This window comes from Trachypithecus francoisi, unplaced genomic scaffold, assembly GCF_009764315.1.
Source record: "Trachypithecus francoisi isolate TF-2019V2 unplaced genomic scaffold, Tfra_2.0 Lachesis_group20, whole genome shotgun sequence".
Classification (NCBI taxonomy): Eukaryota; Metazoa; Chordata; class Mammalia; order Primates; family Cercopithecidae; genus Trachypithecus; species Trachypithecus francoisi.
In genome coordinates this window covers 33,869,523-33,896,084 of record NW_022681466.1, presented here as the reverse complement: position 1 = coordinate 33,896,084, position 26,562 = coordinate 33,869,523, and the positions used below count along the sequence as shown (strand labels likewise).

At 40.5% G+C, this 26,562-nt stretch overlaps 2 protein-coding genes across 10 annotated transcripts in view; one reads left to right on the top strand and one right to left on the bottom strand.

Annotated features, from left to right (window-relative positions):
• Positions 1–26,562, top strand: part of TRIM37 (tripartite motif containing 37) — a 128,095-nt gene that overhangs the window by 89,578 nt on the left and 11,955 nt on the right. For 3 of the 9 annotated variants that reach the window (XM_033183685.1, XM_033183678.1, XM_033183680.1), the window contains 5 exons: positions 2,218–2,346; positions 3,791–3,980; positions 7,571–7,689; positions 18,810–18,926; positions 21,036–21,114. In XM_033183685.1, the coding sequence (XP_033039576.1) occupies positions 2,218–2,346; positions 3,791–3,980; positions 7,571–7,689; positions 18,810–18,926; positions 21,036–21,114 (634 nt within the window). Of the gene's footprint in view, positions 1–2,217; positions 2,347–3,790; positions 3,981–7,570; positions 7,690–18,809; positions 18,927–21,035; positions 22,307–26,562 lie in introns of those variants that run through there. The other 6 variants (XM_033183683.1, XM_033183681.1, XM_033183684.1 and 3 more) reach the window with 4 other exon arrangements.
• LOC117067312 (ATP synthase subunit ATP5MPL, mitochondrial-like) lies at positions 8,208–8,611 on the bottom strand. The gene has a single exon (XM_033183689.1). It carries the CDS (start codon positions 8,546–8,548, stop codon positions 8,372–8,374), a length of 177 nt encoding a protein of 58 aa, XP_033039580.1. The 5' UTR covers positions 8,549–8,611; the 3' UTR covers positions 8,208–8,371.

The window sequence follows — 26,562 nt, the reverse complement described above, 5'->3', positions numbered from 1 at the left end:
TATTCCTTTTTATGGCAGCATGATATTTTATTGTATGGCTGTACCACATACTATTTATCCACTCTTTAGTTGATGGATATTTGGGTTGTTTCTACTTTTTGGCCATTATCAGTAGTGCTGCTATGAACATTCATGTACAGGTTTTTGTTTGGACATGTGGTTTTGTTTGAGTATATACTTAGAAGTGGAATTAATGGGTTACATGGCAACTGTGTTTAACTTTTTGAGGAACTACCAGTGCCAGAATATTTTCCAAAGTAGCTGCATCATTTTATATTCCCAGCAACAGTATATGAGAGCTCCAGGTTTTCCACACCATTGGCAGCACTTGTTATTGTCCCTCTTTTTTTCTTTGCCCATTGCATTGTCTTGGCATCCTTGTCAAAAATCAGTGGACCATAAATGTAGGGGTTTGTTTCTAGACTCTCAGTTCTGTTTTGATGATATATATGTGTATATGGCAGTACCACATAGTTACAGTAACTTTTGAAATCAGAAGTGAGTGTTCCATTTAAGATTATTTTGGGTATTGTGGGTCTCTTACATTTTCTTTCTTTTTTTTGAGACGGAGTCTCGCTCTGTCGCCCAGGCTGGAGTGCAGTGGCCGGATCTCAGCTCACTACAAGCTCCGCCTCCCGGGTTTACGCCATTCTCCTGCCTCAACCTCCAGAGTAGCTGGGACTACAGGCGCCTGCCACCTCGCCCGGCTAGTTTTTTGTATTTTTTAGTAGAGACGGGGTTTCACTGTGTTAGCCAGGATGGTCTCGATCTCCTGACCTCGTGATCCGCCTGTCTCGGCCTCCCAAAGTGCTGGGATTACAGGCTTGAGCCACCGCGCCCGGCCGGGTCTCTTACATTTTCAAATAGATTTTAGGATTAGCTTGTCAGTTTCTGCAAAAAAAAAAAAAAAAAAAAAGAAACAGCTATGATTTTTATAGAAATTGTGTTGAATCTGTAGATCAATTTTAAGAATATTGCTTTGTTAACAGTATTAAGTGTTCCAATCAGTGATGAACATAGGATGTCTTTGCTGTTGTCTCTATTTACTTTCAGCAATGTGTGGTGGTTTTCAGTGAACAAGTCTCACATTTCTTTTGTTAAATAAATTCCTAAGTATTTTAATTGTATTTTATGCTATTAAAAATGAAATTGTTTTCTTAACTTCATTCTCACATTGTCTGCTAGTGCAGAGAAATACAGTAAGTTATTTTGTCTTATATCCTGCAACCTTGCTAAACCTGTTTAGTATCTATTAATGAATTTCTTCTGCTTTTTTTAAATTCTTTTTTACAATTTTATTTTTGTTCTTTTTTAAAAATTTATTTTTAAAAGAGATTTATTTAACTTACAGATTTGCAGGCTGAAATCAAGGGCAGGTCCCTGCCTTCTGGCAATAGCATTCTTGCTTGCTTATTTTTATTGTTTTCCTGGCTTTTGAATCTATGCATATTAGGTCATATAGTCCCTTTTTTTGCTAATTAATTCATTTTAAGGCTATACATTTTCTTTTCACTACGGGTTTGGCGACAGACATTTTGATTTGAAGTACCATGATTGTAATTTGTTTCTAACTCAGCATTGATTTTCTTTTTAATCCAATAGTACTTAACAATTTCCAAATGTTTGATGGGTTATATTTTTGTTAATAGTTTAACTGCATTGAAATTTGTATGATTTTTCTTATGGAGCTTACAAATAATCTTTTAAGTAGTCTTTTAAGTTAAGATTTTACGGGCTGGGTGTGGTTGGCTCACGCCTGTAATCCCAGCACTTTGGGAGGCTGAGGCAGGTGGATCACCTGAGGTCAGGTGTTCGAGACCAGCCTGGCCAACATGACAAAACCCTGTCTCTGCTAAAAATACAAAAATTAGCTGGGCTTGGTGACGGGTGCCTGTAATCTCAGCTACTTGGGAGGCTGAGGCAGGAGAATTGCTTGAACCCAGGAGGTGGAGGTTGTAGTGAGCCAAGATTGCTCCATTGCACTCCAGCCTGGGCAACAAGAGCAAGACTCCGTCTGAAAAAAACAAAGATTCTGCTCCACAAGCAACAAGATGGGAATGTTTTATAACCAGTTGGGGCTGCAGAATGTTTTTTATTTTTAGACAGTAGAGAGAACAGCTTCCATGCAAGGTAAGATTAAAACATTTTCTGACGGACTAAATAGTAAGTTTTATGCTGTTGTATCCTATTCAGAGGTGTTCTTAAATGTCTTTGCAGCCACAAATAAGAAGAGTAATTCACCCAAGCCAGCTCGATCCAGTGTAGCAGGTAGTCTATCACTTCGAAGAGCAGTGGATCCTGGAGAGAGTAGTCGTTCAAAGGGAGACTGTCAGACTCTGTCTGAAGGTAAATTTGAGGGATTCAGAATGTACTTTTAGTGGGGTAGATATTTATTACTTGAAATTAATGTTATCATGGAGCTTTAGATCTTGAAGGGTACCAGAAATGCTAACGTTGGATTTGAAAGTTTCTTTTTTTGAAACAGGGTCTCACTTTGTCACCCAGGCTGGAGAGCAGTGGTGCGATCTTGGCTCACCGCGGCCTCGACCGGTGGTTTAAGCAATCCTCCTGCCTCAGCCCCACCAAGTAGCTGGGACTACAGATGTGCACCACTATGCCTGGCTAATTTTTGTATTTTTTGTAGAGACAGGTTGAGCTCAAGCAATCCTCCTACCTCAACCTCCCAAAGTGCTAGGATTACAGGAATGAGCCCCACCGCACCTGGCCCAAAAGTTTCTTGATCTCACAACAGAACAGACCCTTAACAAAATACAGCCATTAGACTATGTATTCTAAACTCCTTGATTTTTTTTTTTTTAATTTTTGTTGTTTTCCTGAGATAGAGTCTTGCTCTGTTTTCTAGGCTAGGGATGCAGTGGTGCAATCATAGCTCACTACAGCCTTGACCTCCCAGACAAAAGTGATCCTTCCACCTCAGCCTCCCAAGTAGCTGGGACCACAGACACAGACACATGCAGCCGTACCTGGCTTTTTTTTTTTTTTGCCAAGACGGGGTTTCGCTACATTGCCCAGGCTGGTCTTGAACTTCTGAGCTCAAACAGTCTTCCTGTCTCAGCCTGCTAAAGTGTAAAATTATAGGTGTGAGCCACAACACTTGGCCTGGACGCCTTAATTTTAAATGCCTGGCATAAAAAAAAAAAAGGGATATGTTTCAAAATTATTTTTGAAGTGTTTTTTTCTTTTTTGAGATGGAGTTTTTTGCTCTTGTTGCCTAGGCTGGAGTGCAATGGTACAATCTTGGCTCACCACAACCTCCGCCCCCCGTGTCAAGTGATTCTCCTGCCTCGGTCTCCTGAGTAACTGGGACTACAAGTGCACGCCACCACGCCCAGCTAATTTTTGTATTTTTAGTAGAGACAGGGTTTCACCACGTTGGCCAGGCTGACTTTGAACTCCTGACCTCAGGTGATCCATCCGCCTTGGCCTCCCAGAGTGCCAGGATTACAGGCATGAGCCACCATGCCCGGCCTATTTTTGAAGTTTTTATGTAGTTTTAAAATTATATATATAGTGAGATTTTCTAATATAACTGAGAGAGACCTTCCATGTTTATTTGCCTTCTTTCTGATTATCCCTCCTTTTTTTTTTTTTTTTTTTTTGAGTCTTGCTCTGTTTTCCAGGCTGGAGTGTAGCACAATCTCGGCTCACTGCAACCTCTGCCTCCCAGGTTCAAGTGATCCTCGTGTCTCAGCCTCCCAAGTAGCTGAGATTACAGGCGCACACCACCATACCCAGCTAATTTTTGTATTCTCTCTTCCTTTTTTTGAAGGCTCCCCAGGAAGCTCTCAGTCTGGGAGCAGGCACAGTTCTCCCCGAGCCTTGATACGTGGCAGTATCGGTGATATTCTGCCAAAAACTGAAGACTGGCAGTATAAAGCTTTGGATTCAGATACTTTTGTGGTTGCAGTTTTCAGTGGCTTGCCTGCTGTTGAGAAAAGGAGAAAAATGGTCACCTTGGGGTAAATTAAGTTGTTTTGTATATGTAATGGTATAATAGCTAATAGCTTTGTTTGGAACTTTAAGTTTGCATCATGATGAACAAATTAATAATTGTTAATTTTTTAGTGGACAGAAAATACATGTATTGCACTGAATTTTAACTTTTTTTTTTGTTGTTAAACAGAGCCTCGCTCTGTCACCCAGGCTGGAGTGCAGTGCCGTGATCTCAGCTCACTGCAACCTCTGCCTCCTGGGTTTAAGCGATTCTCCTGCATCAGTCTCCCAAGTAGCTGGGATTACAGGTGCCCGCCACCACACCTTGCTAATTTTTGTACTTTTAGTAGAGACAAAGTTTCGCCACGTTGGCCTGGCTGGTCTTGAACTCCTGAGACCTCAAGTGATATGCCCACCTTGGCCTCCCAGAGTGTTGGGATTACAGGCGTGAGCCACTGCACCTGCCCTAAATTTTAACTTTTTAAAGTATCAGAGATTTTACTTTTTTTTAATGGGATGAGATAATACTTTTTTTAATGAGATGAGATAGTACTGGAAGTTTCGTTTAGATATGTTGGAGCTCATTTTCAGAGTTAGAGCTCATTTTCACAATGATACGTAACCTTATCTGAACTCTGCCTTGTAAATTTGTGTGTGGTGGGGGGAAGGTTGTCAGCTTTTTTTGGTTTTTATTTTTTTTTTTCAGTCCTATACTTGGCAAAAATGTTAGTGTTGGGCTATATTACATGTCACAGGCATTTATATAAATTTTGTATGAAACAAAGCACTTACAGCAACTTTAACACTGCTTTTCTGCTTTTATCTCACCTCTCTTCTCTCCTCTTATCAAAGTATCCTCAAAACTTATAGTTGGAATTTTCCAAAAGGGTATGTAGTAGTTAACACCTTTATCTCTCCCCTAGGAGACATAAACTCAAATCCCAGGCATGGCAATTAAACTTTCATCTATTCAAAAGATAGAGTGATTATGGATGTTGGCTATGGATGTGACAGATCATGAGCCATTAATATCCATCTGCTTATCTATTTTATGGATATTAAACCTATTTCTAAATTTAAACAATGAAATAGTTCTATTTTGGAGACTCTGAAAAGAATTTTACCTCAATTGGAGAAAGATTAACACCCTTTAAGTTTACTTAATTTTATATAGTCAAGGTGTCTGGCTCATTACCAAAACTACAAGATTGGCTGGTGGTTTAGCTTTCCTTTGCGGCTCAAGTTTCAGTAGTAGAAAGATGTTAAAATCACTGGAGATTGTCTTTTCTTCCCTACCTACTACCTAGCCTGATGTTTTATACATTTCTTCAAATTAAAGCTGCAACTAGCTTCTATATTGTATTTGCTATGGAGATATTTTTATCTGCCTTTAGTCATCACAGTTAAATATACATGAACTTAGTTTTTTTTTCTAGAGTGTAAAATCCTGTACAAGTGTCTACAGCTCTTAGCTATGATCCTCATTTTGCAGTTGATTTTATCTACCAGCCTGGTTCATGTAGATGCTGTCCAGCTCATGTTTTTTTTCCCTGCCTGATTTAAAGTAGTGTAAGCAAAAAGTTTAAATACTAATGAAAGGCTGGGCACAGTGGCACACACCTGTAATCCCAGCACTTTTGGAGGCTGAGGTGGGAGGATTACCTGAGCCCAGAAATTTGAGAACAGCCTTGGCAACATAGCAAGACCTTGCCTCTGTTTATTTTTTAAATAAAAATAAATATTAAATACTAATGATAAGTGTTTCATAATGAAAGGAAAAAAGAATAAGTGAAAAGTTTCCCATCCTTATCTCCCACAACCTAGTTTTCCAACCCCCTGCCCCGCACACATTCATGCTGTTCTTAATTTTTCATGTATGCTGTGTCTTCTCGGTTTTTGTGTGTATTTAAGGAACTGTGACTATGTAGCTTTTTTAATGCAAAAGGTGTACTTTGATTTCTCATTCAATAGTATCTCTCAGGCCAGGCACCGTGGCTCACACCTGTAAGCGCAGCACTTTGGAAGGCTGAGGTGGTCAGATAGTTGAGGTCAGGAGTTTGAGACCAGCCTGGCCATCATGGTAAAACACTGTCTCTACTAAAAACAAAGTACAAAAATTGTCGGCGTCATGCTGGACACCTGTAATCCCAGCTACTTGAAAGGCTGAGGCAGGAGAATCACTTGAGCCCAGGAGGCAGAGGTTGCAGTGAGCTGAGATCACATCACTACACGCTAGCCTGGGTGACCGAGTGAGACTCCATCTCAAATAATAGTAATAATAATATATCTTAAAAGTCTTTCCCTCTTAGAACATATTATTTAAAACTTCCATTTATAAGTTAAAATTTTATTGAGCTAATTGTAGGTTCACATGCAGTTGTAAGAAATAATGCAGAGACATCTTGTGTACTTTTCTCCCCTAATAACATTTTGCAAAACTGTAGTACAATATCACAACCAGGATACTAACATTGATATAATCCACCATTTCATAACTTTTTTGTGAATATTTAGTGAAATTTTTAAATTTTATTTTATTATTTATTTATTTATTTATTTTTTTTTTTTTTTTTTTTTGAGACGGAGTCTCGCTCTGTCGCCCAGGCTGGAGTGCAGTGGCCGGATCTCAGCTCACTGCAAGCTCCGCCTCCTGGGTTTACGCCATTCTCCTGCCTCAGCCTCCCAAGTAGCTGGGACTACAAGCGCCCGCCACCTCGCCCGGCTAGTTTTTTATATTTTTTAGTAGAGACGGGGTTTCACCGTGTTAGCCAGGATGGTCTCGATCTCCTGACCTTGTGATCCACCCGTCTCAGCCTCCCAAAGTGCTGGGATTACAGGCTTGAGCCACCGCGCCCAGCCTATTTATTTTTTTTGAGACAGAGTCTTGCTCTGTCGCCCAGGCTGCAGTGCAGCAGTGCAATCTCAGCTCACTGCAACCTCTGCCTCCTGGGTTCAAGCAGTTCTCTGCTTCAGCCTCCTGAGTAGCTGGGATTACAGGTGCCCACCACCACACCTGGCTAATTTTTGTATTTTTAGTAGAGACAGAGCTTCACCATCTTGTCCAGGCTGATCTTGAACTCCTACCTCAGGTGATCCACCCGCCTTGGCCTCCCAAGGTGCTGGGATTACAGGCATGAGCCACTGCGCCTGGCCCTTAGTGAAATATTTTAAGGTAGGCCGGGCGCGGTGGCTCAAGCCTGTAATCCCAGCACTTTGGGAGGCCGAGACGGGCGGATCACGAGGTCAGGAGATCGAGACCATCCTGGCTAACACGGTGAAACCCCGTCTCTACTAAAAATTACAAAAAACTAGCGGGGCGAGGTGGCGGGCGCCTGTAGTCCCAGCTACTTGGGAGGCTGAGGCAGGAGAATGGCGTAAACCCGGGAGGCGGAGCTTGCAGTGAGCTGAGATCCGGCCACTGTACTCCAGCCTGGGCGACAGAGCAAGACTCCGTCTCAAAAAAAAAAAAAAAATATTTTAAGGTAAAATTTGAAATTTACTATTAAACACCAGAGCACGTACCCTACTTAGTTTGGTGCTCAGTTCAAAAAGAAAATATAGATTATTGTGTCACTTACTAGTTACATAAAAATACCAAGTTGTTTTCTTCTTTGAGGGCTAATGCTAAAGGAGGTCATCTGGAAGGACTGCAGATGACTGATTTGGAAAATAATTCTGAAACTGGAGAGTTACAGCCTGTACTATCTGAAGGAGCTTCAGCTGCCCCTGAAGAAGGTAAGGAATGATAAACTTATAAGTAAGCGGGAAATGAGAATTCTGTCCCTTTTTTGGTGGTGGTGGTGGTGGTGGTGGTGGTGGTGGTGGTAGGGATAGGGAGTGGTTGGTTTAATGGAAACATTACTGAGATCTGCTATTCGACATGCTTGATCTGAACACAACATTCCTTGTGCTACTGAATTTGATTTGCTAAGATTTTAAATACAGAGGAAGGCAAAATGAATAAGTTACTACATAAAAGGACAGGCCTTACTAGAACAGGCATTTGTATGGGGAAAATATCTGCATATAGTTCATCTGTTCAGTCAATAAATATATTAAGGCACCTACATACCATGCATTGAGTTTTTGCTAGATTTATTAATACAAAGTTGAATTAGATATGTTCACAATCTAATGGGGAAGATGTGCCCCAGAATGACTAATTAGAATAGTAAATGTTAAGTATTTTTCAGTTAGTCTTAGTGTCTGCAGATTGCTTTTTTTCTTCTTAAAGAAGCATTCCAGGTTTTGACTTTTTTTTTTTTTTTGCATCTCACAGATCCATTTATTCATGCCATGAAGTAAATGGTACTTATACAAGTGTACAGGGACGTTCCACGCTCCCCCTCTAACACGGCTTGCTTAAATTTACAGGCGGACTGATGTTTTCTTTCACATGTACTCCAAGTAAATCTGGTTAGTGATGACCAGGAGCAGGCGCCGAAGCTTTCAAAGCCTTACTTCTTTTATCAGTGGCCCGGATTTTATAAACGATGAAGCCCATCAGCCCCATTCCTATCCAAATCTCCTGGTAAACTTGAGTGTAGTAGGGCTTCATGGGGATCCACACATTTTTAATAATACTTTGAAGCATCTTGGCGCAGGACAGACGCCTCAGGGAGCACCACAAACCTGCAGCCAACTCAGAAAGGTCAAGAAGCATTCCAGGTTTTGACCATTTTTTAAATCCCGTATGATGACTGACTTCAGCTTGTTCTCAGATATACTTTCTAGTGTTTCCTTTGAATGTTCTTCCAAGTTCATTATTGTTTATCTAAAAGCATAGAAGACATTTTGCAATTTGGGGCAACAGAGGTGCTTGGAACAAGGCTGTAATGATATTTGGCCTTGTAATTTTTTCATTTCTTTTTTTTTTTTTTTTTTTTTTTTTTTTTTTTTTTTTTTTTGAGACGGAGTCTCGCTCTGCCGCCGGGACTGGAGTGCCGTGGCCGGATCTCAGCTCACTGCAAGCTCCGCCTCCCAGGTTTATGCCATTCTCCTGCCTCAGCCTCCCGAGTAGCTGGGACTACAGGCGCTCGCCACCTCGCCCGGCTAGATTTTTGTATTTTTTGGTAGAGACGTGGTTTCACCATGTTAGCCAGGATGGTTTCGATCTCCTGACCTCGTGGTCCGCCCGTCTCGGCCTCCAATTTTTTCATTTCTTAGTGAAACTCTGCTACCTTCCACCTCTGCACTCATTTGAATTTCAATGATTGATGAATTGTAGCTCAAAGCATACGTACAGGTGCCAGCATCTACTCAGCTGCCCTAAGAAGAGGGTGTGTGGGTTGGTGGCATTTTCAGGTTTCTCAGTTAAAGAACACTAAACATTTTGGTTTTCTTAGTTGGTGCTCCTGTAGTGGGCAGCATTATTTCAGTAGAAGGGATTAAATAGAAAAGATTTTTGTAAATGATGTGTTTATTGTTAAAACATCAAGAAAGAAATATTATGATTGATGATCTTTATAGAACAGGCCTGTGGGGAATAACTTTCTGTTGTTTTTTTGTTTTTTGTTTCCCCCAAGACAGAGTCTAGCTCTGTCACACAGGCTGGAATACAGTGGCACAATCTTGGCTCACTGCAACCTCCGACTCCTGGGTTCAAGTGATTCTCCTTCCTCAGCCTCTGTGTAGCGGGGATTACAGGCGCCTGCCAACACGCCTGGCTAAGTTTTGTATTTTTAGTAAGAGACGGTATTTCACTATGTTGGCCAGGCTGGTCTCAAACTCCTGACCTCGTGATCCACTCGCCTCGGCCTCCCAAAGTGCTGGGATTACAGGCGTGAGCCACCGCGCCTGACCGGGGAATACTATGTGTCTCCATACATACTGGATTGTAGTAGCTTAAATTACTACAGAATATACTGGAATTACAGTTTTCTTCCACCAAGCGCAGTGGCTCATGCCTGTAATCTCAGTACTTTGGGAGGCTGAGGCAGGCAGATTACTTGAAGTCGGGAGTTCAAGACCAGCCTGGCAAAAACAGTGACACCTCATCTCTACTACAAATACAAAAATTAGCCAGGTGTGGTAGTAGACACCTGTAATCCCAGCTACTCTGGTGGCTGAGGCAGGAGAATTGCTTGAACCAGGAGGCAGAGGTTACAGTGAGCCAAGATCACGCCACTGCACTCCAGCCTGGACGACAGAGTGAGACTCCATCTCAAATGACAATAATAAGCTCATTTTTTTCATGCAACATTTATGAAATGCTTCTAATTTACTGGATGTTGTATTTGATGCCAGTGATAAAATTCCTGAACTTACTATCTAGTTCATACTTTCTCCACCTTGGCACCAGTTGCCATTTAGGCCACGTAATTCTTTATTTTACAGGGGCTGTTCTCTGCATTGTGGAATGTTTAGCAGCATCCTCAGCTTTTAACCGCTAGATACCAGTAGTGTTTCCTTCCTGTTAGAACAACCAAAAATGTCTCCAGACATTGCCAAATTTTTCCTGGGAGGCAAAATCATCCCCAGTCACGAACCAATAGTTGAACTAAATAATTCTCAACCAGAGGTGACCACTCCTTGAGAATCACTTGCCAGAGTGGGCCACAGTTACTAATAGAAATAAGTTGTAGCTCTCAGGTATGCTAGTGGTAGGAGGGTGGCAAGGAGAGCAGTTGAAAACCAGTTGTTGGGTGTGGGAGGAGACTAATAGCCAGTTATAATTTAGGGTGATGAGTGCTGTGATAAGGAGTATAGGCAGCTCAAAAATGAGATATGTAATAAAAATAATAGATAATACTAAGTTCTTAATATGTTAAAGACTTTACCAGTATTCTATTATTCTCAGAATAACTCTACATGGTAGTTGCTTTTGTTAACCTAGTTTTACAGGTGAGTGAGTAAGGTGAGTAACCTTACTCAAAGTCACAGGGTTATAAATTGAAAGGCTGGGGCCGGGCGCAGTGGCTCATACCTGTAATCCCAGCACTTTGGGAGGCTGAGGAGGGTGGATCACTTGAGGTCAGAAGTTCAAGGCCAGCCTGGTCAACATGGTGAAACCCTGTCTCTACTAAATATACAAAAATTAGCCGGGCGTGGTGGCGGTCGCCTGTAATCCCAGCTACTCGGAAGGCTGAGGCAGGAGAATCGCTTGATCCCGGGAGGCGGAGGTTGCAGTGAACCGAGATCGCACCATTGTGCTCCAGCCTGGGTAACAAGAGCAAAACTTTGTCTCAAAAAAAAAAAAGAAAAGAAACTGGAAGGCTGAGCACGTTGGCTCATGCCTGCAAATCCCAGCACTTTGGGAAGGCCGATCACGTGAGGTCAGGAGTTTGAGACTAGCCTGGCCAACATGGTGAAACTCCATCTCTACTAAAAATAGAAAAATCAGCCGGGCATGGTGGCGCACTCCTATAATCCCAGCTACTCGAGAGGCTGAGGCAGGAGAATCACTTGAACCCGGGAGGCGGAGGTTGCAGTGAGCCAAGATTGTGACCATTGCACTTCAGCCTGGGCAACAGAGCGAGACTCTATCTCAAAAAAAAAAAGAAAAGAAAAAAAAGAAATTGGAAGAGCTAGAATTTGAACCTAGAGCCAGTGCTCTTAACTGTCACCTCTCGCTGCTAACCTAGTCCCTAATTCACCCTTGGAAAGATCATCCTAAGGAATGAGTAGAAGTTAGCCAGATGAAGACTGGTGAAAGAGACACCAGAAGGAAGACAGAGGCCAGATCGTGAAGAGTTATGTGGAATATCCCAGCTAGAATTTGAACTTTGTCATTTGAGTAGGATCTAAGTTAGAAGTGACACTTTAACATTTCTACTGTAGCTGCATTGTGGAGAATGGATTTGGGGGTGGGAATAGCGTATGTGGAACTAGGGGCAGGAAAATTGGTAAGAAGCATGGTTAATTTAAGTGAAATGATTTGGACTTCTTTATTTTTAATTTTTTATAGAGACTTGGTCTTGCTCTGTTGCTCAGACTGGTCTTAAACTCCTGGGCTCAAATGATCCTTCTGCCTCAGCTTCCCAGAGTGCTGGGTTACACGTATAAGCCACCACACCCGGCAGATTTGGACTTAATTTCAGCCTCCAATTTATCAAGATACATTATCTCAGCACTAATTTTTATATATAAAATGGCTGGTCAGCACAGAAAACACCGGAACTTTTTGACACCAGTTTCATTTCTTACTTAAAGCTAATTGACAGCTTGTCCTAAACTGAAGAAAGGCATTTGCTTGGCCATAGTGAAGATCAGTACATTTTCCAAGTCTTTGAAAGAATGGAGTTATTCATATGGGATTTAGAGTTAAGTGGTCAGTGTTACTCAGTAACACATTTTATCTTCATATATGGGGTGTTGTGCTATAAAGCACCTAGAACTCAATAAGAAAAGTTGCTGTGAATGTGCAACGGTGACACAGAAGTACACTCTTGTAATTTGTTCGTACCTGAACAGCTTGTTTACCTCCAGAGTCCCAGGATAGACTAAGAAGGAGACTAACTGATGAGGCTGAGAGAAGGTAGTACAGGAGACAACGGAAGCCCTGTGCCTCCTGTAATCAGCTTTGTTTCTCGAGGAGAATGTGGCCTTGCTCACTGTTGCCAGTATTATTCTATCATCAGCAAGAGCAAGTTCTCAGGAAACCCTTATATACCTATAAGCTTTAGTAGACAGTTGAATGGGTTTGTCTTGTATCCATGCTTAGGAAAAACAAGACTCTTTATTTTAGCCAAATACAAAAAGAAGAGATTCTGTGTCAGATCACTGTGGGGTTCTCTCTCTCTCTCAGAGAAGGTTGTCTGAAGGACTTTAAGCCATTGTTTGTGGTACTGGCTGGGAATTTGGGACTCCTAAAGTGTCTCTTAACTGCTCTTAAGCATCAGTTTAAAAATAACTTTTTTCTTAGATACAAACATAAATAGGCCTTCTCCTTTTTACTGGAACCATATGGGACAACCTTTGGTTGTGTTAGTCTTTGGTTTAATGACCTGATGCTGAAAAGGTTGACTTATTTTTTCTTTCAATTGATAACCTGCACAACTGTAGGTAGGCCAGTTTATTTCTTGTTCTTTGTAAAACTGAAGGCTTTGCTCTCTTAGTTCTTGCTGAAGTAGCACAAACCCCCTTCAGTTAAATCAGGGGTACTCAAAATACCATCCAGGGAAAAGCCTTGGCATGCCTGTTAAAAACCTTGCTGGTGGCCTCTTTAAGAGGAATACAAAGTCTGATGGCCTGCCATTGCTGATCATTTAGGGTAATGATTAAGACATCTTTAACAAAATTCATCAAAAAATTAACTGACTTGAACAAAAAGGAAAATTAACTCTTTTATATTAACTAGTCTCTCAGTAATAAGAAGGTATACCTAACTGTGGTTAGAGCAGTTTCAGGATTAGAAAATTTAGCTGCTCAGTGTCATCAGGAACTTGTTTTGTGTGTGTGTGTGTGTTGGAGGGTGGGGGTGGGGTTGTTTTATCTTTTGCCCTGCCATTCTGAGTGATGAGAGGCTTAGCTCTTCTCAGGGCGGTAAGATGTTGGCTGCAGTTCTAGACATCAGAGTCAGAACAGCATTCTGGGAGTGGGAGAGAATTGATTTACTCTATAATCTCTAGCAACAAGGAAAACCTTTCTCAAAGCACCTCGACAACTTCCTCTTCGATCTCGTCAGCCACTGTCAAGGAAAATTGGCCAAGTCCATTTATTTATTTATTGGAGATGGAGTTTCACTCTTGTCGCCCAGGCTGGAGTGCAGTGGCATGATCTCTGCTCACTGCAACCTCCACCTTCGGGGTTCAAGCGATTCTCCTGCCTCAGCCTCCCAAGTAGCTGGGATTACAGGTGTCTGCCACCATGCTTGGCTAATTTTTGTATTTTTAGTAGACACCGGGTTTCGCCATGTTAGCCAGGCTGGTCTCGAACTCCTGACCTCGGGCAATCTGCCTGCCTTGGCCACCCAAAGTGCTGGGATTACAGGCATGAGCCACCGCGCGCCCAGCCAGCCAAGTCCAGTTATTTGGTCTCCCTCCCCAACTCGTTCCAGATGGCTATGTGGAAGAGGGAAAATACCTGAACAATATCAGGGTCCTCTTCGAAAGGAGAAAGGCAGATAAATTCTTAGTGACTAGAATACAAAGTGTCATCTGTACCAGGTGGTTCATATATTTTCCATAGCATCTGAAATTTGAGCAACTTGATTTAAGGGAGTTATAGCTCAAGTTAGCTTTCTCAAAAAATATGGTAGATGATGGATAGAGTAATAATAAGATGCAGATTTCTTTTGCATTAACAATCTCTGAAGCTTCTTACAATTAATAGTATCTTACAATTAATAGTAATTGCTGTCATTGACATCCAGCAGTTTGTCTTTTTCTTTACATTCACAAAGGTAGGAAACTTCCAGATCTTAGTACTTGACAAAAGACCAGGTGTTTTCATGCATGAACTTCTTCCTAGCATTTCTTGGGAAATGTACGTTTTTTTGAATTCTGAGAAAAAGTAGTCAAGAAGTTTAATAAATGGAAAACATTATTCTAATTTTCTTATTAGAATTAGTTTTAACAACACAGAAACATTACTGATTTGAAGGAATCTACTTAGGGCAAATTGAAAGTAAAAACTAGAAATACTGATACCTGGAATCAAAGGTTAAGGTCAACAGTAGCTCCTTGGAAAGAAGTGATTACAAATCAGTCTTCATTATAAATATTGCCATTTTATGTGTGTCCATGGCCCTGTCTGCTGCTAAGTAAATATTAATGAGTTTACGCATGGTATACTTAATAAAAATTGAGTGGTATTCCAAGAAATAGAATTTGAAGCAAAATCCTTATATTGGCATGTTGTGATTCTACACAGTACTATAAACCTTACTGAGTTCTAAATGTTACATTATTCACATACTAGCCATTAATACCCACATGCAGTCTAGCATTTGAATATTCACTATAGGCCTCAGTTCTTACAAATACTAATTGAATGATTTTTTTAAAGATAACACATGTAGGCTGGATGCGGTGGCTCACACCTATAATCCCAGCACTTTGGGAGGCCGAAGCAGGTGGATCACAAGGTCAGGAGTTCGAGACCAGCCTGGCCAATATGGTGAAACCCATCTCTACTAAAAGTACAAAAAAATTAGCTGGGCGTGGTGGCACATGCCTGTAATCCCAACTACTCGGGAGGCTAAGGCAGGAGAATTGCTTGAACCTGGGAGGTGGAGGTTGCAGTGAGGGGAGATCGCCCCACTGCACTCCAGCCTGGGTGACAAAGGTAGACTCCATCTCAAAAACAAACAAAAAAAAGATACACATGTAATGAATAAAGAGTTTGAAAAAATGTATTTAATAACTTCTTTTAAAGAATAATGTAGATTTTGGGAATTCCAGAGAATTCCAATTCATTGTGTTTGAATCCTGAAGGTTGGTGTTTGTCAGGAATTCAGAAACACTACTACTAAGAGATCAAATTTGTGTCTTGAAGTTCAACTCAGTGTGTTTTAGTGTTTTCAGCAACAGTTCCATGGAGGGCCACAAGGTGGAGGCGGTACTTCACAGAACTAGCTAGTTTTGGCCACTTAATGAAAAGTCTCTTTAATGGTCTCTGCTCTTTTTCTTTTTCATCTACTTCATTAAATTGTTGTAAACGCTTCACTTTTAGAACAGGAAAGTTTTTTTTTTTCTTTGCTGAAGATGGAGACGATTTCTAAATATTTAAGGGATAAATACTGCTAACCAAACTCTTCTTGAGAACAGAAAAGGAAGAGTGCACCACTGAAGCCATGTGTGGCCACAGTTGCCTTCGTTGGAAGCTTTTTTAACTAAAGCAGATTTTATTTCTTTAAAAGTTAAAATACCCATCTATTTTTCCTTAAGTAAGCTTTGGTAGTTTATAGCAATGAAAGAATTTGCTCATTTCATCTGTTTTTGGTTTCATGAGCGTACAGTTATTTATAGTATTTTATTATATTTTACTGTTTATAGAATCTGTAGTTGATGTCCTCTTTCCTTCCTGATATTGGAAATTTTGTTTGCCCTTTTTTTTGTTAGTGAATCTACCTAGAGGCTTTTTTAACTTTATTGATCTTTTCAAAGAAACACCATTTTGTTTCATTGTGGCTTTTTTTGTTTTTTAAATTATTTCCTTCCTTTAACTTGCTTTGGGTTTAATTTCCTTTTTCTAGTTTCTTAAAGTAGTAGTTTAGATTATTGATTTGAGATATTTTCTCTTCTAATATAAGCACTTAATGGCATACCTTTCATTTTAAGCACTGCTATAGTCACATCCCACAAATTTTGATATGTTGTATTTTTATTTAATTCAGAATGTTTTTTTATAATTCTATAAAATTTTCATCTTTTTTCCTTTTTTTTCTTTTTAATTATACTTTAAGTTCTAACTTTTTTCCTGTTATCTGTTATCTCTTCTTTGTTATTTTTGCTATCTCTACGGCACTCTATTTGACACAATTTAGACCAGTCCCTTTATCCCCTTGTTTCTTAATTCTTCCTTCCTTCTTCCTCTGTCCCTCAGGTTATTGTGTTCTGTTGCCCAGGCTGGAGTACAATGGTACAATCAAAGCTCACTGCAGCCTTGAACTCCTGGGCTCTAGTGGGCCTCCCTCCTCAGCCTCCCTAGAAACTAGGATAATCACAGGTGTGCACCACTGTGTGCCTGGCTAATTTTTAATTTTCTTTTATTTTTTGGTAGAGTTGGGGCTTTGCTAAGTTGTCCAGGCTAGTCTCAAACTCCTGGGCTCAAGTGATCCTCCTGCCTCAGCCTTTCAAGTAGCTGGGACTTCAGTCATGTGCCACCAGGCCTGGCTGATGAGCATTTTATCTGGCTTTAAAGCCCTTAAATCCAAACATCTGTGTCATCTCATCATTGATGTTTGTTGGCTGTCTTTTCCTGGTTTTTCATATGCTGAGTAATTTGGGGTTGTATCCTGGACATTTTCATTAGGATTTTTTTTTTTTAAATAAAACTCTGGGTCTTATATTAATCTGCCACTTTTGTTGTCATTCAAATTCAGGCTTCATCAGTATGCCTGTTTCTATTTACTTTCCAAATAACTATGAATATCCTTAAATAACTATGCCACCCATCTCTCCAGGTTTTATTGCTACTTTCAGTGGGAAAGATAGAGTGGAATGTGCTTACTCCATTGTACCTAGAACCTTCCTTCCAGAGAGGATTTTACTTTTGCTTTATTCAAATAACACTAGCTCCTGAACAATTTTTATGTCAATTTCTTGAAATTTGAACCTCAACCTTAAACCCCAAACCTAAATTAGGCACGTAAATCTTACTTTGAATTTTGAGGTAAGACATTTTTCCCCCTCTTCAGAGCCCAGTAGAAACAGACAAAATTCCTTACTGTTTTCCTAGGCCAGTAGGCAGACATTTTTCTGGTCTATTCTTTAATAGGAATTTTAGCATTGGCCAGGCATGGTGGCTCATTCCTGTAATGCCACCATTTTAGGAGGCCAAAGCGGACGGATCACTTTAGCTCAGGAGTTGAAGACCAGTTTGGGCAACATGGCAAAATCCCATCTCTACTGAAAAATTACAAAAATTAGCCAGGTGTGATGGCACAGACCTGTTGGGAGGCTGAGGTGGGAGGATCACCTGAGCCCTGGGAGGTTAAGGCTGCAGTGAGCCATAGTTGCACCACTGTTATCCAGCCTGGGTAACAGAGTGAGACCCTGTCTCAAGAAAACAAAAATTTTAACATTATGCAGGGGGTGGAGTTCTAGTCTCACTTTCAATTCCCTTTCTGTAGGGGATTCATTTTTCTATCCCAAGGCAGTGTTTAAAAATCCTCATATGGAGCTCTCCAGGGCAACCGTGGGCCCTGATCCACTAATGAAAGTTCCTTATCCTTCTTTGTTTCTGACACTTGGGGATTTCCTTTCTGCCTTTTAATGTGCTTATTCATTAAAATAATGTTTTACATTTATATTTTATTTGGCTATTTGTAAGGATTTGTAGCAGAAAGATTTTCAGGTTTTCTTGATTGCTATCTTGCTGGAACAAATACTTTTTATAGAATTACTCTTTTAAAAATCAACTGATGTGGCCAGGCAGTGCCTGTAATCCCAGCATTTTAAGAGGCTAAAGTGGGAAGATCTCTTCTCAAGCCCAGGAGTTCGAGACCAGCCTGGGCAACATATTATAGCAAGACCCTGTCCCTCCAAAAAATGTTTAAATTAGCAGGGCATGGTATCATGTACCTGTGGACCTATCTACTTGGGAGGCTAGGGCAGGAGTATCCCTTGAGCTCAGGAGTTTGAGGCTGCAGTGAGCTATGATCAGGCCACTGCAGCCCAGCCTAGGGTAACAGAGCGAGACCCTGTCTCTCAAAAAATAAAAATAAATAAAAATCAACCGGCATACACAAAAAAATTAGATGCCCAATTAATACAAACTAACTTACTACTAGAACTGCCAGAATTTCTAATATTCATCTAACATGTGGATTTGTATAACACATTTATATTTATGTTTTAGGCTAGGGACTGTAATTATATCTATAATGAATCAGGATTAAAAGAGTTCCTGTTATCTCTTGTGACTGAAAAAATAAACAGTGTTTGATTTGGAAAAAAATATTATCAGTATAATGAAATTAATGCTGGTTTCAAATGATAACTTTCAGGTACTATGGAAAGGGCAATTTTAAACTTTGAGAACAAAAATAAAACCACCGCTCTAAATAGCTAAAGAGAATTGAGGTTTGTGTGGTTACTTTTGTCTTTGTTTTGTTGTGTTTAGTTTGTTGAATTCTTGGCATTCCATGTAAAATTCAATAGGAATCTCAGTTTAGTAGTTAAGGAGATTTCTGTTTCCTTTCACTTGTGGTGGTTTCTTTTCAGAAACATGTTCTCCTTCCTTCCTGCCAGGAATGAGTAGCGACAGTGACATTGAATGTGACACTGAGAATGAGGAGCAGGAAGAGCACACCAGTGTGGGCGGGTTTCACGACTCTTTCATGGCCATGACACAGCCCCTGGATGAAGGTGCAGCACATGATGTCATTTTACACAGATTAATAAAACCGCCGCTGCTGCTTCTCTTTCTTCTGCTGCTGCTACTTCTACTTCTTCCGCTCTGCTGCTTTTGCTTCTTCTGCTTCTACTTCTTTTTTTTTTTTTTTTTAATTATTGTCATTTATGAGACAACATTCTTTGGTAAACTATTATGGTGAGTACTGAAAAAACACAGCTGGTAATATTTGGCTGAGTTGCACCTAATGAGTGCTACTTACTGGGTAGAGAAGAGGTCCACAGCCTGCTTTTGTGTAGTCTGTGACCTGAGAATGGTTTTTGCTTTGTAAAGAATCTTAAAAAAACAAGCAAAAGAAAGAAGAGTTTTCTTTTTTTTTTTTTGCCCTGAGACAGAGTCTTGTTTTGTTGCCCAGGCCATAGTGCCGTGGCGTGATCTTGGCTCACTGCAACCTCCGCCTCCTGGGTTCAAGTGATTCTCCTGCCTCAGCCTCCTGAGTAGCTGGGATTACGGGCACACACCACCACGCCTGGCTAATTTTTTTGTATTTTTAATAGAGATGGAGTTTCACCATGTTGGCCAGGCTGGTCTCAAACTCCTGACCTCATGATCCGTCTGCCTTGGCCTCCCAAAGTGCTGATATTACAGGCATGAGCCGCCACGCCCGGCCCAAAGAAGAATTTTCAAGAGTCCGTTTGTGGTCTACAATGCCTAAATATTTACTATCTACCCTTCACAGGAAATGATTGCCAACCCTCGGGAGATTTCAGATGTTTGGAATTTTTTCCTTTTCAGAGATTTTTCTAGCCTACTGTAGGATAACTTTAACCTTTTAAAACAAAAATAACTTAGAAATATATGCAGATTGTGAAATCAATTTTTATTCCCTCCTACCCCAAAAAAAGTTATTAGGAAAAAACTCAACAAGAGAAACCTAATGTTAATATTTTACCTTGTTTTCTTCTGTTCTTATTTGCATTTCTTTTTTTTTTTTTTTTTAGATAGAGTCTTGCTCTGTCTCCAGAGCATGAAGTGCAGTGGCATGATCTCAGCTCACTGTAACTTCTGCCTCCCAGGTTCAAGCAATTCTCCCACCTCAGCCTCCTGAGTAGCTGGGACTACAGGCACGTGCCACTACATCCAGCTAGTTTTTGTAATTTTTAGTAGAGACTGGGTTTTGCCATGTTGGCCAGCCTGGTCTCGAACTCCTGACCTCAGGTGATCTACCCACCTCGGCCTCCCAAAGTACTGGGGTTACAGGTGTGAGCTACTGTGCCATCCCTACCTAAATATTTTATAAATAATGTTGTATTCTGCTTTTTTAACTTAAATATATTTGTATGTTATTTAAAATTTCATAAACTTCATTTTTTATGGCAACCTAATATTCTGTCATGTTCTGCTATGAAGCAGTTTTCTGGAATACAGATTAATCAAGAAAAGGATATACTGTCAAGTTAGAGAAATACACATTTAAAGTTACCCAGAGGCCTTAATAATCAATCTGAACATTCCTCTGCAAGATATCCTGGAATGACAACATTGTCAAGCCTTTGCTAATTGTCTGCTTTATATTTTACATATTTTCCTGGTGTTCTGGTATCTTTTTCAATACAGAACCAAGCATTTGACGATTTGTAAGTATTAAGGCATCTTTAGTAACTTCTTGTGCTTCTAAAAGAAGCATCCAAATTTTGTACAAGTTATTTGGAGTGCTGGTGGTTTTGTAGTGATATTTGCATGCATAGTTTAATTGGCTTTGAAATACGTTTTATGTTTATAAGGTCTTGAATCTTGAGAATATACATCATTGCTTCTTGTTCCCTTCTTAAGCTGGATTCCCTTCTTAAGCTCCCCAGATTGTCCCCAGGAGGACAAAATGAGACAATTCCTGTCATCTTTTAATTGTGGGTCTGTTACACATTTTGTTTTTTCTCCTTTATTTTTCCTTTGTGTTTGATTATACCTGACTCTGAAGACAGAGATTTGTTCACAAAAAGCACATCTTTATCGCTTAAATAACATATTTGGTAAGATCATTTAAAGACTTTAGAAGGAAAATATTCCCCTTGTTATATGCTTTTAAATTTAAAATTGCTTATTTATCTATTTTTCAATCATAGATACACATTCCAGTTTTCCTGATGGTGAACAAATAGGCCCTGAAGATCTCAGCTTCAATCCAGATGAAAACAGTGGAAGGTAATTGCCAGATCAAGAAAACTGACTTGCAAGCTATCTTGACCCTGAATTTTGCTGTAGTTGGTGCTCAAATTTGTCATCAGTCAGATAATCAGATTTGGTCTTATTTTTTCATTATCTCGACCTGAAATAGTAATTTGGAAACTGTTGGAAGGTGGCACAGTTTAGTCTAAGACAGCAGTAGTACTACATGGCAAAAACAGTATGGGAAGAGTTCTTTGTAATGTAAGGAAATAACAATGTAGTTCTCTATTAATTTAGCAAATTTGTACATTCACAAAAGGCAGTTTGTTTATTACAGCAGAAGGCTGGTTAACTGCCAGAAAATGTACCTCCAGGCCCTGCATGCTGTCAGTAACCTGCCTGGCATTGGTGCTGCTCTGTCTTTGGCTAGAGCTTAGTTGTGTTTAAATAGTCACCTTTATATTTGGGGTTTTAATTACAGTTTAATTACAGTTCCATTAGTTCCTGTAGATTAGTGAACAGAACAGTTGCTTATGAAGAGATTCTGCCCTGTAGACACTTTATATGAATAACTGAAGTAACACTAGACTGAATCTCCTGTTTGGAGTATGTATCTTCTCTCACTTGTTCAAGCATAGGCACACTGTTTAATGGCATGGAATCCTTCTGTTGTGTGACTTCTGCAAATGTAATTTTAAATGAATTAAGTTCACATGGATTCGTTATGTTCCTGGACCTGTAAACACATATAAGATTATTTAAAATTCTTTCATTTTTTCTGCCTCTTACTGTACGACTATAGTGCAGCAAATATTTTTAAGCCCCCTTCTTTATTTTCATTAGTTGTACATTGATTTCAGTGTCAACACCTTTAAAGACTCATTCATGTTGCACAGTGGCTTACATGAACGTGAAACTGTGATATAAGGTTTTCTTTCATACTCATAATTAGCCCAAAACAGTTGCCAAACTTTGCCATTGTGCTCTTGCATTTGTGTTTGAGTTGCTATATATTTGTGAAAATTACACTGAAAGTTGACTAAGAGACTATTGAAAAAGCATGAATAATTAAATATACATGTGGGCAGCATCTCATCTGCTGTATTTTACTTAGTGAATATTGTTCACTCTTCCGTGTCTTATTGTCTTGCTGAATGCTGTGACTCATAGTTTACTTTTGTTCAAAATAGTTTGCACTTTTTGTTAATAAAATCAACTTGAGAAAATATGCCTCTGCTATTTATTAAATTGGGACCAGAAACCCCTTTTTTCTACTCATTGACTGTGGCTGTTTAGTACTGTAGAGAAGATCCAAACATTTGATTAGTTTGTTTTGTGTTTAGTCTCATGGTGAGGAGTGATGCCTAGCATCGATCCCAGTCATTCTAAAATTAGAGTAAACCTGAAAGACCAAAAGATTTCTTCAGAGATGATAGCTTTTAGTTCAGACCTGTTCGCTTTAGGACAGGAAAGTAGTTTCTCCCTCGTTTCCAAGCTGTCTTATATACTAAGGCTGCTCCAAGTTCCTCGGTGATGCCGGGAACACCGCTATTTTTCCTCTTGCTTGACGTAGTTGGCTGTGCTAACATTTAGGTAGCAGAGAGGGAAGGAAGAGGCACAGGAAAAGAACCAGTTGCTCCACTCTCTGCTTGTCCTACTTTCTTGCTCTTTCTGTACCCTGATAGAGCCCTCAGCATGTTTTTTTATTTTTATTTTTGTAACCTTTCCTTTTTTTGCTGAAGAACTGTCTACTGTTACCTCGCTTCTGTATTTAGTGTTTTATCTCAAGTTCATTCCTGGAAAATGTCTCCTGAATAGAGTTTTCTCTTAGGGCTAGAGATATATTAATGCTTGTGTTGTCCGTGAACATGTCCATTCTGGACAACTTTAACTACTTGTGTCATTGATCCTTAAGTAACCTTTGAGGTAGATGAGTTGTATATCAAACCTGTGTGGCCGTGGAGCCTGAGGTTCGGGGAGGTTGTATGATTCTCTTAAGGTTCAATACCACTGGCAGGGATGGGGTGAACTGCTAGTCTAGTGCCTTTTCCACTTTATCTCACTTGCACCAAACCCAACATTCTGATACCAAATAATTTAAAACCTAAAGATTATTCTTTGTTTTTAGCTTTTAATTTTGAGATAATTTTAGATTTGCAAAAGAGTTGCAAAAATTGTACAAGAGTTTCCATATACCCTCTGCCCAGCTTCTCCTTTTGTTAATGCCTTACATAATTACAGAATGGTGATCAAAACTAAGAAGTTAATCCTGGTTATAATATTGTTAACCAAATTACAGAATTTGTTCAGATTCCACCATTATTTCACAAATGTTCTTTTTCTGTTCTAGGATCCGGTCTAGGATCCCACGTTGTATTTTGTTGCCATGTTTCCTTGGGATCCTTCAGTATATGACAGCTCCTCCACCTTTCCTTGCTTTCATGACCTTGATATTTTTGAAGAGGATGTGTTATTTTCTTAAATGTTGTTCTTCTTTGGGTTTGTCAGATGCTTTCTTATATTAAATTGAGGTTATGCATTATTGAGAAGGCCCTTCTCAGTGCATCACATCGGGGGGATATGATGTTGATATATAAATGTACATATATATACTATATATATATATATTTTTTTTGACGGAATCTCACTGTGTCACTCAGGCTATAATGCACTGGCACCAGCTTGGCTCACTGCAGCCTCTGCTTCCCAGGCTCAAGTGATCCTCCCACCTAAGCCTCCCGAGTAGCTGGAACTATAGGTGTCCACCACCACACCTGGCTAATTTTTCTATTTTTTGTGGAGATGGGGTTTCACCATGTTGCCCAGGCTGGTCTCCAACTCCTGAGCTCAAAACGATCCCCCTGCCTCAGCCTCCCAAAGTGCTAGATTGATTACAGGCTAGATTACAGGTGTGCTCATGGCCTGGTGTTGATTGTGTTGGTTTTTTGTTTTGTTTTGTTGAGATAGAGTCTCACTGTGTCGGCCAGGCTGGAGTGCAGTGGCATGATCTCGACTCACTGCAACCTCTGCCTCCCTGATTCAATCCATTCTCCTGCCTCAGCCTCCCAAGTAGCTGGGATTGCAGGCACGCACCACCATGCCCGGCTAATTTCTGTGTTTTAGTAGAGACGGGGTTTCACCATGTTGGCCAGGCTGGTCTCAAACTCTGACCTCAAGTGATCCACCTGCCTCGGCCTCCCAAAGTGCTGGATTAGAGGCGTGAGCCACTGTGCCTGGCCCTGATGTTGATGTTTTTTATTGGTGAACTAAACCATGAGATTACTTGGTTAAGGTGGTGTTTGTGAGGATTTCTTTTTTTTTTTTTTTGAGACGGAGTCTTGCTCTGTCGCCCAGGCTGGAGTGCAATGGTGCTATCTCAGCTCACTGCAAGCTCCGCCTCCTGGGTTCACGCCATTCTCCTGCCTCAGCCTCCCAAATAGCTGGGACTACAGGCGCCCACCACCACTCCCGGGTAATTTTTTTTGTATTTTTAGTAGAGATGGGATTTCACCGTGTTTGCCTTAATCTCCTGACCTTGTGATCTGCCCGCCTCGGCCTCCCAAAGTGCTGGGATTACAGGCGTGAGCCACCGTGCCCAGACTTTGTGAGGATTTCTTACTATAGATTTACGTTTTTACCCCTTTGTAATTACTAAATATTTGGGGCAGATACTTTGAAACTGTGCAGATACCTTGTTTCTATTAAACTGTGTTTTTTTTTTTTTTTTTTTTGGAAGACAGGGTCTGGCTTTGTTACCCATTCTGTGGTGGCGCAATGTCGGCTCACTAAGCCTCAACCCCCGGGCTTAAGCGATCCTCCCACTTCAGCCTCCTGAGTAGCTGGGACTACAGGCATGCGCAGTCACACCGGGATAATTTTTGTGTTTTTTGTAGAGATGGGGTTCTTGAGCTCTTGGGCTCAAGCGACCCTCCCGCCTCAGCCTCCCAAAGTGCTTCGATACAGGCATGTTCCACTGCACCCAGCGCCCAGCCAAAACTCTCACTTACTAATTTTAGCACCTAGTAGTTGATCTTGCATATGGGAATTGTTACTGTAATGTTTTAATGGTAATTTTCTAATTCCTTAATTTCTTCTATGTTTTTTGTTAGAATGCTGTAAGGAAAAGTCCTTTCTTCCCCGTTTTTGTAATTTCAGCTACTTATTTATATCAGCTACTTTATATATCTATATATGATGGATATTTATTTTGTTTTTGAGTTAACATTTTGTAGCTTGGCTTGTTCTGGTTTCAGCCATTGGAAACTCTTCCAGATTGGCTCCTGTGCCCTTTTCATATGTCTCATTCTTGTTGTTGTTGTTGTTTTTAAGCATTTCTTTGCTTTCTGACATGACAAGATACCTACCCCAGCCACGGAATTAACCTCTTCCTGAAGAACCATGGTTCTTATTACTGGAGAATGCTATTTAGAAACAAAGATTTGGATGCCATGTATTTATTATTATTAGACTGTCACTGCTTCTAGTCCCACTCAGTGGATATATAGAAAATGTAAATTGGCTGGGTGTGGTGGTGCACACCTGTGGTCCCAGCTACTTGGGAGGCTGAGGTAGGAGGATCACTTGAGCTTGGGAGGTAGAGATTACAGTGAGCCAAGATCGTGCCACTGCGCTTCAGCCTGTGTGACAGAGTGAGACCCTGTCTCAAAAAAGAGAAAATGTATGACTGGGCACAGCAACTCATGCCTCTAATCCCAGTACTTTGGGAGGCCAAGACAGGTGGATCACCTGAGGTCAGGAGTTCAAGACCAGCCTGACCAACATAGGGAAACCCCATCTCTACTAAAAATACAAAATTAGCCAGATGTGGTGGCACATGCCTGTAAACGCAGCTACTCGGGAGGTTGAGACAGAATTGTTTGAACCCGGGAGGTGGAGGTTGCGGTAAGCCGAGATCTTGCCATCGCACTTAAGCCTGGGTGACAAGAGCAAAACTCCATCTCAAAAGAGAAAAGAAAGAAAATGCATATAGACAGCTGTTCCTCAGGATCTGTGAGGAATTGGTTCCAAGACCCTCTGTGGATACCAAAGTCCACAGATGCTCAAGTCCCTTATATAAAATGGCATAGTGTTTGCATATAACCTATGCACATCCTCCTGGATACTTTGTTTTGGTTTTGACACAGGGTTTCATTCTGTTGCCCAGGCTGGGGTGCAGCTGTGCATAGCTCACTGAGCAGCTATGAACTCTTGGGCTCAAGCAATCCTCCCACCTCAGCCTGTCAGGTAGCTGGGACTACAGGTGTGACCCACCACACCTGATCTCCCAGATACTTTAAATCATCTCTGGATTACCTATAATACCTAATACAATGTAAATAAATACAATGTAAATTATTGTTGTGCTATTTTTTAAAAATAAATTCTGTCCGTTGTTGGTTGACTCCATGGATGCAGAAAGCAAAGATATAGAGGGCCGACTGTATAGTTACTCATGCAGATACACACATTTATATGTGTTTCAGT

Coding starts and splice junctions, on each gene's coding strand:
- LOC117067312 (XM_033183689.1), bottom strand. CDS start 8,548: ATGCTTCAAAGTATTATTAAAAATGTGTGGATCCCCATGAAGCCCTAC.